The 12,881-nt window shown below is 43.7% G+C and overlaps 2 protein-coding genes across 5 annotated transcripts in view; one reads left to right on the top strand and one right to left on the bottom strand.

The window, feature by feature from the left end:
- LOC144125084 (uncharacterized) overlaps nt 1–12,881 on the top strand; it is a 139,195-nt gene that overhangs the window by 71,675 nt on the left and 54,639 nt on the right. The gene's annotated exons all lie outside the window — the stretch shown is intronic.
- LOC144125067 (tRNA (adenine(37)-N6)-methyltransferase-like) lies at nt 4,070–12,693 on the bottom strand. Its single transcript, XM_077658133.1, has 5 exons — nt 12,482–12,693; nt 12,262–12,383; nt 11,711–11,900; nt 6,979–7,157; nt 4,070–4,718 (listed from the first exon to the last, which is right to left on the bottom strand). Exons 1-5 carry the CDS (start codon nt 12,562–12,564, stop codon nt 4,231–4,233), a joined length of 1,062 nt encoding a protein of 353 aa, XP_077514259.1. The 5' UTR covers nt 12,565–12,693; the 3' UTR covers nt 4,070–4,230.

Raw genomic sequence — 12,881 nt, 5'->3', positions numbered from 1 at the left:
TTTAGTGCTCAGTACCAGTCTGCCTGGCAAAACAGTGCTATCCACTGCCTAGCATTTTTTTTCCTCTGCCCAAAGAGCAAGCTTCTCTGACTGTACCTGGTCTTTCAAAATTAAGTGACCTTGCAAGTCTGCCAAGTTGCCTCTTCAGGCCTGGCTTTGCAAAGGAGGGTTAGTATGTTTGCCACCATGAACATGGTCCCACTGATGCTTGTCTTGCTGGGTTGTGTATCCATGTGCCCAGTGTAAAGTCAGGGTTCAAGGTGTCACTTTTCCTCTGACAGCGCTAATGGTGAATTCCAATCGGCGATACAGAGCATCGCCCTGAATTCGCGAAAAGCACAAAACCTACCGCGTTGTCAGAAAATCAAGAATGGCCGATTGAAACGTGACGCCCTTGGGGCTGCGCAGGGCATTGCAGGGCGATCCTATGCAGAGCGAGCTGCTCCTGATCCACGAGTGGAACCCAGGATTTGAACCTAAATTAACCATTGAAACGAGTTTTTGATTCATGAAGCAAGGTAACATGCAGAGGTGCTTTTGCCTTGTGGACAAGCGCAAGCTTCTACAAGTTCATAGATGTCATTGATTGACCCATATGAACAAACTAACCATGCTTGCACCTTTCATATGGCTGGTCATGTGGAATCAAAATTATAAGGTAACAAAACTGACGTTTCACTAGATGCACGGTCACTGACATCTGCTTGTCTTGTTGAAGTTTGTGTACTTTTACACTGAGCTAGTGGTGTCAGCTGGCAAAATCTTGAAGCGGGAAAACTATCCGGCTATAGAGTGCCCCTATGAAAACAGCTTCCACAGGCAAGGTAAGTTTGTGCCCCTGCTTGCATGGTGCTTTCTTAAAAGCTGAGTGTGTGAAGGAAATAATGGTTTAGCTGTTGCCTCAAGCTTTTTTTCTTTCTTTTTTCTGCCTAGCTGTAGCAGTGCCAATACTAATGCAGTTAATGGGAGACCCCGATCTTCAAGCAAATTTTGTTACGGTTTAGCTTGCACAGATGAAATTTCCTCGTGTATTTTGGCATCCTAAAAACATTTGCAGTTGATTTATCACTGTTCCTTGTAGATCTCAAGATTTTAATTACGACTAGTTACTATACCCAAGCTTTCTGCAATTTCTACATCAAAGACTCAAAAATTGGATGTCTGTGTGTCGTGCAGTTACCATAGATTGCATCCATACAATCACTGATTTTAACAGCACCAGTGTAAAAGTTATTTTCTGGTTTTTTTATTTTGTTACATCGAGAATGGAAGCTTTCATGCGCACAAAAAAAAATTCAAATCCTACCACTACATTAAAAGATACTGAGCAAGAGTACTTATACTAATGGTAAAAAAACATGGTCTCAATTTATTCCTGGGAAATTAAGGCATAAAATCAAGTTCATGTGGTATAACCTTCCAGGCTCTTAATCTACCATTGTTTTTTTTTTTATTTTACATGCCCCCTTCCCATTCTCCCCCAATTTGACCTTTCTTTAATTGCAGTGTTTTGAGGAAACATTTTCTTTTAACTTTTTTTTGAACTGTTTGAGCATATTTTATATTACTTGCAGTCAATTTTTATTACTCATCCACATCGAAACCAGAAATTCGATATTCGCATGCACTTATTGCAAACAGCTGCTTTGAAAAAAATGAGGGTAGCCACCTTTGAGAGCAGGAAGAGAGGCAGCAACTGTTGCTGCTTAAGTCTGATTGATTGTGGACTACCTTTAGGAAAAATTGGCTCTCCTAAAAAACTATAGATGCCAAATTTTTGCTCGAGTTTTTCATCTTTCAAACTGCGTTTGACATTCGTATATGTGGAGCAGCACCCTGTGGTATTGTGTGCGACTGCTAAATAATTTTTAATTTAATTTCTTCTTGACGCTGTTTCGGTTTCATAAGTCGAATGATGACTGTGACGCGTAGTTGGTGTTCAGGTCACATGAGGCATAAAAATTGGCTATATAATTGTTGGCAGGTCATTTTTTGTCATTCCAGGTCTTGGAAGAGGCTGGATTCAATGTTGTAGTGAATTAAAACTGCATATCAGCGATTATATTAGTTTTTCTAGTGGGTCACGTGACCAGAACATTCAACTTGACGTCAGTCGTCGTCCGGTCAATAAAACCGAAACAGCGTGAGAAAAGAAATTCAATTATAAATTGTTTAGCGGTTGTAGGCAAACGCCACCCGATAATCCATGTATTCTAATGTCTAGCGCATCGTTTGACAAAACTCAATAAAATTAGTTGTTTATAGTCCTTTAAAAGGGAAGAGATATCTGTTTTCATTAAGGCGTCTGCAGTTTTAGTAAATGCATCGTTTTTTTTTTTTTTTTTGCTGTGAATGGACTGTGTGTACTGTGCCATTCAGTTCCTCTGCCTCTTCAGTGATTGGGGATTTTTTAATTAAATAGTCTGGGAATATATGGAAAAGTCCGGGAACTTGAAAGAAGTAGCTTACTAGATACCTTGATGTTGAAGAAATCTAACCGAATGGCTGGTTTCAGCAGTTGCAAGCACAACTTCTGGACCTCTGCACTATATAACCAAAGGTTGGGAGTACCTCGTAGGGCTTGCTTTAGGCAGTAAGGTGAAGTTGCATTTTGAAGTCTTTGCAAGTTTCTTTTAGCGCTCGGTCATATGAATGCAGAGTAAAAATGAAAAAGGTAATTTGGAACAAACTTGTGAATGAATATGTGGTTGCTAATGAGGATCTACCCAAATATGGCCAGTAACTCTTTAAATTTGGTCTGCAATAATATGTGGCTTTGCATGAACAATTCGGAACAGTTTATGCCGCATTTACTCTCGTAATTTGCGCACTTTTCCAAAAAGAGGGTGTGCAAATTGCACGGAGATTTTGCAAACACTCCCTACACTCTACGAAGGTCATAACGCGCAATGTATATGGTATATTGTCTTGTACAAGTCGACCCGCAACTCGCACCCCTCGCTGACCAAAAGAAAAGTAGATGCATACCCACCCCCCAATCCTTCCTAGCACCCGCCAGACCCACGTTATGTAGTTCCCCCTGTGCGATTGCATGACGTCGTGTGCACAGCTCAAAGCAATAAATGCGGAACTATGCAATTCCAGAGCCAGAGGGTAGAGATAAATGGAGATGCAAGGCGATAAAACGGCGTCCCCTTCTTGTGCGGCCCAGCTGAGCGGCGGCAAACAGCAACGGTTCGGTAGTTTCAAGTTCTGGTGCGACGCACGGTTCGGCAGTTGCCGGCACAAGCGAGCCGTGTAAATGGCGCGCAGTTGACTGTTCCTTACCAGAACCAATTTACAAACGAATTTCAGATCTTTTCTGACACCACTCGATTGCCGCGCCGATCTTCCCCAAGCCTCCCTGCGCATACCCACATGCATGCTGGTGTTTGCGCAGCAGGACGCGAAAAAAATTTTTTTTTTTTAAAGAAATCCGGGTTAAAAGTTGGGGGTGCGCAAATTACACGAGTAAATATGGTTGCCCGCTTTATGACTTACCTGTTCGCCAAGATTCATCAATTGACTATCATATATTTGGAGTTTTCACTGTAGCATACAATGCATTCCCTCAAGAATGCAACAGCTCTTTGTAAATGCCTTACGTTGTTTAGCTAGAAAGAAGTGCCTGAAACATTGGGTACTCTTAGCAAAACAGTAATGGGGCAAGCACTGATAGTGTGTGCAGAGAAGCGTTATGTTTCTAAGAATGGTATCAGAAATTCTCCACACCACCTGCAGTAAACTTTCAGGGCATTCCTGTGGCAGTTTTACCCCATCTGTGCCCTCTGAAAGGTTTTCTGCATGCTAGGCCAGCCACGTTTTGCTACTACTATTGCCAGACGGGGAGGATACTTAAATGCACAAATGTACTAAATCTTGCATTTTTTGTTGTTCCCTCTCTCTGCATAATGCCACCGAGAGGACAGTAGTCTGTATAATTAGTTGATGTGATACTAGAATAGTTCGTTCTTGTTGTACTTCGGGAAATTGAAGTTCCAGAATGTTTAGCTAGCATAGAATTGGGCTTAACACGTCTTAAAGCAAGTGAACTTTGACTGCAAAAGTAATATTTAAGCCTGCATTGTTATTTGCTGTTGCATAGTAGAGTTCTTTGAAAACAATATGGAAGATACATCCTGCCTTTAAATGGCAAGCTTTGTGTGCACAGTGATGGATTTTGGTATCTTCCTTGCTGACATAAGGTTAGCTAAGTTCAACAGCCTTTCTTCAGTCCTGGCACTTAGCCTGACCCAGTGGGACAGTCTCTTCCTGCCCCAGGGGTTTCAGTTTGAGCACCTCGGCACGTCCCTCATCGAACCATGCTGTGACGTGAATGTTGTCGAGGACACAGTAGTACAGCCTGTCCGAGCAGTTGTCCTTGCGATGGACAGAACGTGGGTCAGCCTTCAGAAGGCACTCGAGCGCTCTAGCAGCAGCACTGGCATTTTCAAAGTGCTTCAAACACCAAGAGCAGGGCGGTTCAGAGGCAGGGTGGCTGTCGCGCCCGTGGAAATGCGAAAGCTCGGCACGGGCCTTTGGGGTAAAGTCCACGGCCAGATCGCTGGATTCACCGACCCAGGGCGCCCACTGAACTTCCGGTTCATTGCCTACAGGCTCTTCCTGCTGGGGGCTGTCGTATTGAGGCAAGTAGGGCTTGACGTCCAAGATGGGTGTCCCATCCACGAGGTCTATTCCAGAAAGGTGCAGTGAAGAACCTGCACAGTAAAGATGGGAGGCCGCACGTGCCGGATGAACCCCAGTTGGTGAAAAATCTCGAGATTTATTTATTTGGGACGCTAAATTTTCCACACAGCATAAAACGTGATGTCATAAACGAACGTTATAATACGTTACAAAAAGGCATGAAGTCCGGTTATGTATAAAAAGTCTAATCTTCGGGCGTAAATGTTTTTCGTTAGTCACAAGTGGAAATCGGAGTCGTTTGAGGACAGGCCTGCCTCTTGGAAAAATGCGAGCGCACACTAGAGAAGTTCCTGGGCAGATCATTTTGGTGTTTGTGGACCGACAATAAAGTGGGTTTGTAACATGCAGATAAATGGACACATATCGAAGGCTGGTTGCTGCCTATAGTGTGAATTTTTCACTGAAGTTTGGGCAACAGAGTGATCTAGCAGTACAATGGGTGGCTACAGTCTAGCCTCTTTTATGCTAGTGCTACTGCAGAGTAAGCAGCAACATTCTGTGTGCTTGTACAATTTCTGAATTGTATACTGCTGGCAAAGCTTCCAGTGTCTTGCTCAGAGTGGCCAACTTGAATCTGTCTAGGCCCTTGGCACTTATCTATAATGCAAGCCGCCATTATTTAAACTTCATGAATTTACTTTAACTGCTTGTTGTCATTGTGGCACCAATAAAATAGCATGGCACTTGATGGCATCTCCGTACTGGTCATCACGCCTTATTGCGGTATTGTATGCTTACCTTGTTTGGCTGCACATGGCCCAAAGCTATGCATTCCTCTTGCAAGCACTAGAGTAACAAAATCTGGGCAGTCTCCTGACTTCAGTAATTCCATCAGGTGCCTTCTGCTCACATGTGGATTAATCTCTTTTAATTGGGGTATCTTGGGCTTAAGCTGGCATTGCACCAGTGCCATGTTAGCTGAACAGATTGGCAGGCTGGTAATGCACAACTTGGAAATGACTTGTGCAAACTGCAACTTGCTGGTGCATATTGATGGCAGGGATGACTTGCATTGCAGGGCATAGCATGTAGTGCCTTAGTTATAGTGGGAACAAGCATAACCACACCCATTGTAGCAGAGAATGTGCTTGATGATTCACGTGATGCAAAATGCTAAAAGGACTGCTGTGTTGGAACCTTGGAAGAAGGTTAAACATTTATTTGCGGCAACTGCTCAACAAGCATATTCGGATGTTGGACACGTGACACATTAAGAAAGCAACTAAAAAAAAAGTAATTGCACAAGTAACCTCTGTACAGAGCCCAAGATCTGATCACGTTTGTATGATTTCTTTCTGGTAGTATTCAAATTTTCGTAGTGCGCTAGCTAACAGTGATCTATATCTAGAGCTGATGGTGCCAGTGGATAATACAAAAAATTGACACTGTTGGGATGTTCTGAAGCAGACTATCTGCGTAAGCAGATTGCACTTCTCCCCTTTTCTGTATCCCACTGCCTCAAAGTTTCGCCAATTTTGCTTTGCTGCAGCTGGCTTCTGTGGCTTATAATTTTTAGTTGAAATCAAAAAATGGGCTTGGGCAGGGCATGTAATGCGAAGGCAAGATAACCGATGGTCGTCAAGGGTAATTAATGGGCTGGACTACATGAGAAGGCAAGTGAAGCAGGGGGCGAATGCGATTGCGAAATTCATGGGTATGCTATTCACGGGGATAAGGTGGCCGCGGCTGGCACAGGATACGGTTAATTGGAGAGAGAGGCCTTTGTCCTGCAGTGGGCGTAGTCTGGCTGATTTTTTTTTATGCTCTTAAATTTGTTGCATTACACACATTTCGCCTTGCTTGGCGCACTGTGTTCATCATTGAGCCGATGACATGCACTCGCCGTCGTCGCTGCGCCCGCCTTCGCCGATTTTCCTCCTTGAACCTTGTCGTGGGGCGGTCATAGAGTAACATGGGTGGTTCTCCCCCCCCTGGTCCCCAAGAGTGATGCCACAAAAAAAGGCCAACATACGTAGGGATCAGTCCTCCCCCTCCCTAGAATAACCTATAGTATCAACTATTACCGGTTCTAGAACTTGGCTCGCTGCAGGCACCAGAGGTTTAGCCAGAGGCCGCCTCACAGAACACTGCCATTTTAGGCTAATGGCACTCTTACTGCTAACTAAAATGTCAGTAAAACTAACTGACATGCTTTAGTTGACAATGAAGATGCACGTGATCAGTAAAAGACCATCAGTTGGCACTGCTTCGGCCATTGCAAAGTTATAGAGGAGGGAAGTGATAGGGTGTGTAGCATGTTCGAGGCTCTACCTTGGACAGATTCCAGCCGTGCAAGGGTCAACCCCACGGGACAGGGTCGATGTGGGGAGCGGCTGGCCAAGACTCCCCAGGTCTGGCCCCCAAGGCGCGGTGGCTGCACCTTGCTCCGGTACGCGAAGGCCCCCGACGAGCCTTCCTTTCTGGCATTGCGGTCAAATACTGACAGCAGCCTACGCATGGAATGCAACATGGGACTGGATGAAGTCGGGCACAGCAACCCCTGTACAAGAGCACGAACAAGTGCGGCACAGCCAGAGGCAGAATGAAACAAGGTGTTCCTGGCTTGAAACCTCATAGTTTGGCGCGTGTGTGTGCGCGCGTGCACGGTACAACCTTGTTAATTCGGGCCTCAACAAATGTGAATTAACGAATGACCCTCAAAAACCTGCCAGAAACCACTCGCATTACAGTAAATTTATTCGGTGAAAATCTGGGCGATGGTGGTATACTACTGAGAATTAAAACTGCGCGGCAAAGACGGTTTGGTTCACTGGAATGTCTCGAAGCGACGTGCGCTGTGAGGGACGCCGTAGTGGAGTGCTCCGGAAAGTTTCGACCACCTGGGATTCTTTTAATGTGCACGGGCCTCTAGAATTCACGGCAACGATGATTTTTCGCATTTGTGCCAATGCTTTATTGAGACAATGACAATGCAGAACTGCTTTAAAATGTAAATTCCTCGGTGGCCTCGCACAGTGCGACGCGATGGCACTGGAGCCTCGTAACGGGCGGCATCGTCGCGTGTGAGGATGCTCATCGCAGCAGCTGGAAACCACACGTTAAGGCGCACGAAGAGGAGGAACGACGGGGATGGAAGCGTTGGTGCCGGAATGGCGAGATGCCTTCTGGAGAAAAAAAAAACGATGCCAGTCGTGCCTCGACGGCTCCCGTCGGGGTCCATCCGAATAAACCGATATGAGCCCAACTGTGTCCTAATAACAAGTGTCCAATGCCACAGACACACGGACATTGGATGGTGCCTGACCGGCAGTATGAATTATCCGGACAATCGAATTAATGAGGTTTTACGGTGATTGTCAACACCCAAACTGACACACAGGGGCATAGCCAGGAGGGATGTTTCGGTGTCTGAACACCCACCCCCAAATTTTTTGAGAGCTGCATCTCCTCCTTTCGCCCTTTTTTTTACCCATGCTATTTACACACTGCATCGCCATATTAAAATAAAAACGAAAATAAGAGTGTCAGTTTATTGACAAAAATGGTTCCTGTGCTGCAACGGCGACACCAACAGAGGTGGCACAAGCGTCTCCAACAAGGTCAGCAGAACCTTCAGCTCAGGCAAGATATTGTTTAACTGCAGGCTCTCACATTTTATTTTTTTTTTACTGGTGGCATATAACACCCCCTGAAAAATATTTCTGGCTACGCCACTGCTGACACACCTTTCTTTGTTGCACCATTAAGCAAAAGCCTGTACTTCCTGTCATACACATGCAACAATCAACCAAGCACTCACAATGGCAGCTGCAATATGCTCTTCTTGAGGTCTATTGCGAAGGGAAGCTGTAAAAGGATTACGAAACTGTCCTTTCCTTTATAGAAGAAAAAGCTGTTTGCACAATTGGGTCACACATGTTGAGCCACACCAATTTTCTACATAGCTGTCTTGAATAACTTTGCAAATTGGGAATGAAGAATTATATACAATGGGGACTACTACTAGTGAAAGTCTAGATCATTTTTCAGCAAAAAAAAAGACTGTCTGCTTATCATCCAGCACTGGAAGAGGACTTCACAATTACATTGGCCAACTGAATGGCATGTTCACTACACTGGGAAGACTTAGAACTAGCTACAGGGACGAAGTACTATCTCTTCTCTATTTAAATAACTCGCCATGAAGTATGATCAAGCCACTGATCTTTTACTGGCTATTCAAAGGGGCAGCTGAGAGAAGACCAATTGTGGCAGTCAGGTGCTCTCTTAAACAATATGTTGCATCACTGGTCCTTCTCTGCCCTCCTGAAAGCTATGGACACCTAACCTGAGTGAGGCATAAACTGGCATGGGACTGAGAACGTAATAGTGAAATTGAAAAAGAAAAATGCTGTTTTATGTTTGAGTCCTGCTGGTGTCTTTGTGATGCCGGCGCAGGTTCAAGAATCCCAGGCGGCCTCGGTTAGCTATGAGGAACTGCAGCTACCATACATACCATACTATTTATATTTGCATTAGCTATATTTGACAATCGCATCACACAAAACCATGAATAAAGAGAGGCGTATGTGTTTGCAAGCTGCTATCCAGCATGGTATTGACTGCAGTGTTAAAAGTTTCTACAATACCTCTGTGAAATATAGCCGTCACTCAAACTGGCTGGTGCCAGAGGCTTTGGCAAGGTTCAGAAACACACTGCATTTCTCAAAAAATATTGTGCTGAGTAGGTACACAATCCCTTTTGATCACACATGTAAGCCAATGGGAATCCCAGTGACATCATCCTGGAATATTGGAACACGAAAATAAGGAATGCATTCAGCAGAGCTTTAACCAGTGGTGGCTCCTAAGTGCACCTGCCATCGCCAAGTTTCTCTTGAGGGCACAAGTTTGCCCAATAAACACTTTGCATTGGAAGATCTCTTCTGCTTATTTACATGACTGTCACCCTGTGACAATATTTACAATGAATAGCTTGGGGCAGGGGTACTGGGGCAGCACTTTAATACTGCAATACTGCCCAAAAATATACAATGAACATTCCTTGAATTCTTGCACGGAGTACCTTCCATGGCACCAGCCATGCAGTGCTAGGGAATGTGGCTAGGTAGTTTCTTTACTGTTTTTTTTTGCATAGTAGGTGAATTTAAATATCTAATAACTGTAATATTAACATGCATGACTGATTACTGCACTGCTTGTATTTTCTTTTTAACTGCACACTACTGAAATTTAGCATGGGAGATCCTGAAGAAGTTCTGCAACTTGGGTACCTACTCTTGTATATGTGAATAAAGTTGCAACTAGACACAGCATCGTGTATATATGGTACATGCTTAAAAATCGTCCGTTGTATACTTGCCACCCAGATATGTAATACACGAGCGCACTTCACACTAAAATAGGTTTCACACTGGCATATTAGGTTGCATACTCCTCTTCAGGATGTTGCCATAGTCCGAACTGAGTGATGAAACACTGAGCACTTCACATTTCTCTGAACAGTTTAGCATGGTTGGTGCACTTTGTCATTTGTTGTACTGTGTCAAGGTAAGCATAGTTCATTTTTATCCTTCACTCTTTTCTGTGTAGTCCCATGAATGTAAACTGCTTTATATCACTGTGAACTGCTATCTTTCCTGCTCCAAAGCTGAACAAGAAATCAATTTCTGTGAACTGGAATGAACAACAGCTTACAGAGTTTACATGTGAGTGTCAAAACCAAAGTTTTAAAACAATCTTTGAGATGGCATATGTAAAAAATATTGCTTACGCGCCATTATAACGGATGCTAAGTCAAGCTACAATCACTTATGAAATTATTTTTTGCAGAAAGCAATAAAATGAACGCAAAGATCCCACCTTTCATGATACTTCATTCAGATGTTTGGACAAGTGCACGAGTAACAATGTCACTTTTCATGAGCTATAACAGCATGTGCTGGCCCTGCTTTCAATGGGATTGAAATAAGTGGTAATGGTGAGATATGGTCTTGTTGATTAAGGCAATGTTAATGTGATCATAACAGAGTTCAGCATGTGTCCATGTTGTATGTGTGCCTCCTGTATGCATTTTTTCTTTACAGTTTGAACTGTGAACCGAGTAGCTCATGAAGTATTACTGAAAGAAAAGAAGTTGTACGGCCAGATATCCTATTTTTGTTGAGTGCATGAAGCCTTCATGCATGCCTGAAAGTTTTACACGAATTCAAGATGGTCATGCCAACCATTACTGATGTGACAGCTTTGCAGGCTTAGAGAAGCTGTTTCTCAAGAAAAATTATAATGGTCTGAATACAAGCACTTCGTGTATGCTTGCAACAAAAAAAAGACATGCTGGAGATTTTTTTTTTTTCATCATCGTTAGATGCCTGCAGTAGTAACACGTGAACTCTAGGGAAGCTCCAATTCTGACTGTTTTTTTAATGCTATTCACAACACAGTGGAAACAATTTGAATGTCTGGTTTTTTTAAGATTGGCCCCATTAACACTGAGCATAATAAAAATGCTCAATCCCAATACTAGCTCCGCATAATTCAAGCAAACTTTTGGTCCCCAGAGTTCAATATATTTAGAGGTAAATGCAGTGAATTGAAAATTTCCCATAGTTACCCCAGTTCAAAAAATTGCAGTTTTCAGGTGGTTTACCAGAAAAAAAACAGTGTTGTGATTACATGACCATTCTGCCATGACGTACATAGGACGACTACATCTGCTTACATGGTTTTGTTTAACCGTCTAAGCAAAAAAAAAAATGTCACGATTTCACAGTTGCTAAGGGACCGCTGTAGTACAGTTCCCTGACCAAGGCTCCAAACCCAGCAGCTGAAATACACCCTTTCATTTAAAATCACCAAAAAGCAACAGTAATTTCAATCTAGATAACACGCACTCGCTTTACTGATCAGCTTTCCTTCGACCTACCACGAAGCTATATAATGCCAGTGAGGTAAGAAACTAACAGAGCCTTTTGTTATTTTTTACTCCAATGCTGTGCGCCACCGACTTGCTGCATAATGTATATCCAATTAAAGTGCTTACCAGACATGGGAAAACTTGTCTAGGCCCTCCAGGCTATGTTCAGGGCAAGTGAACACCTGCTTGTCCAATGTCAAAACAGCCTGGCTGTTGGGACAAATGCAGCCCTGACGTGGGGTTCCATTCTTGAAACGGAATGCAGTCTGAATATATCCTATAGGCTGGAACTCAAAACTCCTCCTGTTTGCCGATTCTGCAATCAAGGCAAACGTTTCAACAGTGGGAAAAGGCGCGACAGTCTAGGCTGCCTCTGACTCATATTTTACAGGCCTTCCAGCAGCGTTTGCACTGGAAAGTAGCTTACTGCTATCATTAAAGAAACGGATCATGCCGAACATATTGTAATGCTGAAGGAGAAGAGAGAGCCCTCAGCAAATTTTAGCATGATCGCCTTTTCGCCGCCGACAGAGATGTGCAATTATTTTTACACGCAAAAACGTAGTTTCTGGCCCTCGGCGTCGTTGAACAATATTATTTTTCACGCGAAAAAGTTTCTTACGCTCGCAGCATGGGATGACACAGCGAACTAGTCGAAATAGGCGTGAAACCCATACCATCGTCCCGTGGCTTTGCTACTTTCGTGCCGCCTCTGATGGTTCCACGTTGGCTTTCCAGAGCATGTAGGAGTTCGCTACACTGTTTGTTGAAATGCGCGCTCACTGCTCGAAGTTTTGCACTGTAACGAAGCACAAAGACAAATATGTCCTTACAAGTCGGCACACTGAGAGAAAATAAACCCGCCTGGTGGCCTAAAAAACGGACACGCCGGCTTACCGCAAATTGGAGATTTCGTTCCTGCAAACAGTTAATTGACGCTGCAGCACTTCAACAGGTGCCGAGGCTGTTGGCACGGTCATGGGATCCTTTGATCGGGCACACAAACCTTGCCACAACTAGCAAATAAAGGAGACGAAGATCAAAATCGTCGGACTACAATCCGCAGGGCACGCAGTACACGGTACTACAGCAGCTACAGCCAAAAGTCACGCTGATCATTTTCGCCGCTTTCGGTTTCGGCGGCTGTCGGGTAGCCTACAGCGAAAAAACAATGATTTCTTATTAAGCTACTTTGTAAGAGTGCGTATTTATTTTGTTTTATACAAAACAAATGTTGGTTAGAAGTATTCAATAAATATTTTTATGTTTGGAGAGTTAAAACAGTTTATTTTCTTTT

This window comes from Amblyomma americanum, chromosome 3, assembly GCF_052857255.1.
Source record: "Amblyomma americanum isolate KBUSLIRL-KWMA chromosome 3, ASM5285725v1, whole genome shotgun sequence".
NCBI classification, from domain to species: domain Eukaryota; kingdom Metazoa; phylum Arthropoda; class Arachnida; order Ixodida; family Ixodidae; genus Amblyomma; species Amblyomma americanum.
This window is presented reverse-complemented; position numbering and strand designations above follow the sequence as displayed.

Coding starts and splice junctions, on each gene's coding strand:
- LOC144125067 (XM_077658133.1), bottom strand. CDS start 12,564: ATGACCGTGCCAACAGCCTCGGCACCTGTTGAAGTGCTGCAGCGTCAA. Junction 12,384..12,481: donor AACGAAATCTCCAATTTGCG/GTAAGCCGGCGT, acceptor GCTTCGTTACAG/TGCAAAACTTCGAGCAGTGA. Junction 4,719..6,978: donor ACGGCTGGAATCTGTCCAAG/GTAGAGCCTCGA, acceptor TTTACTGTGCAG/GTTCTTCACTGCACCTTTCT.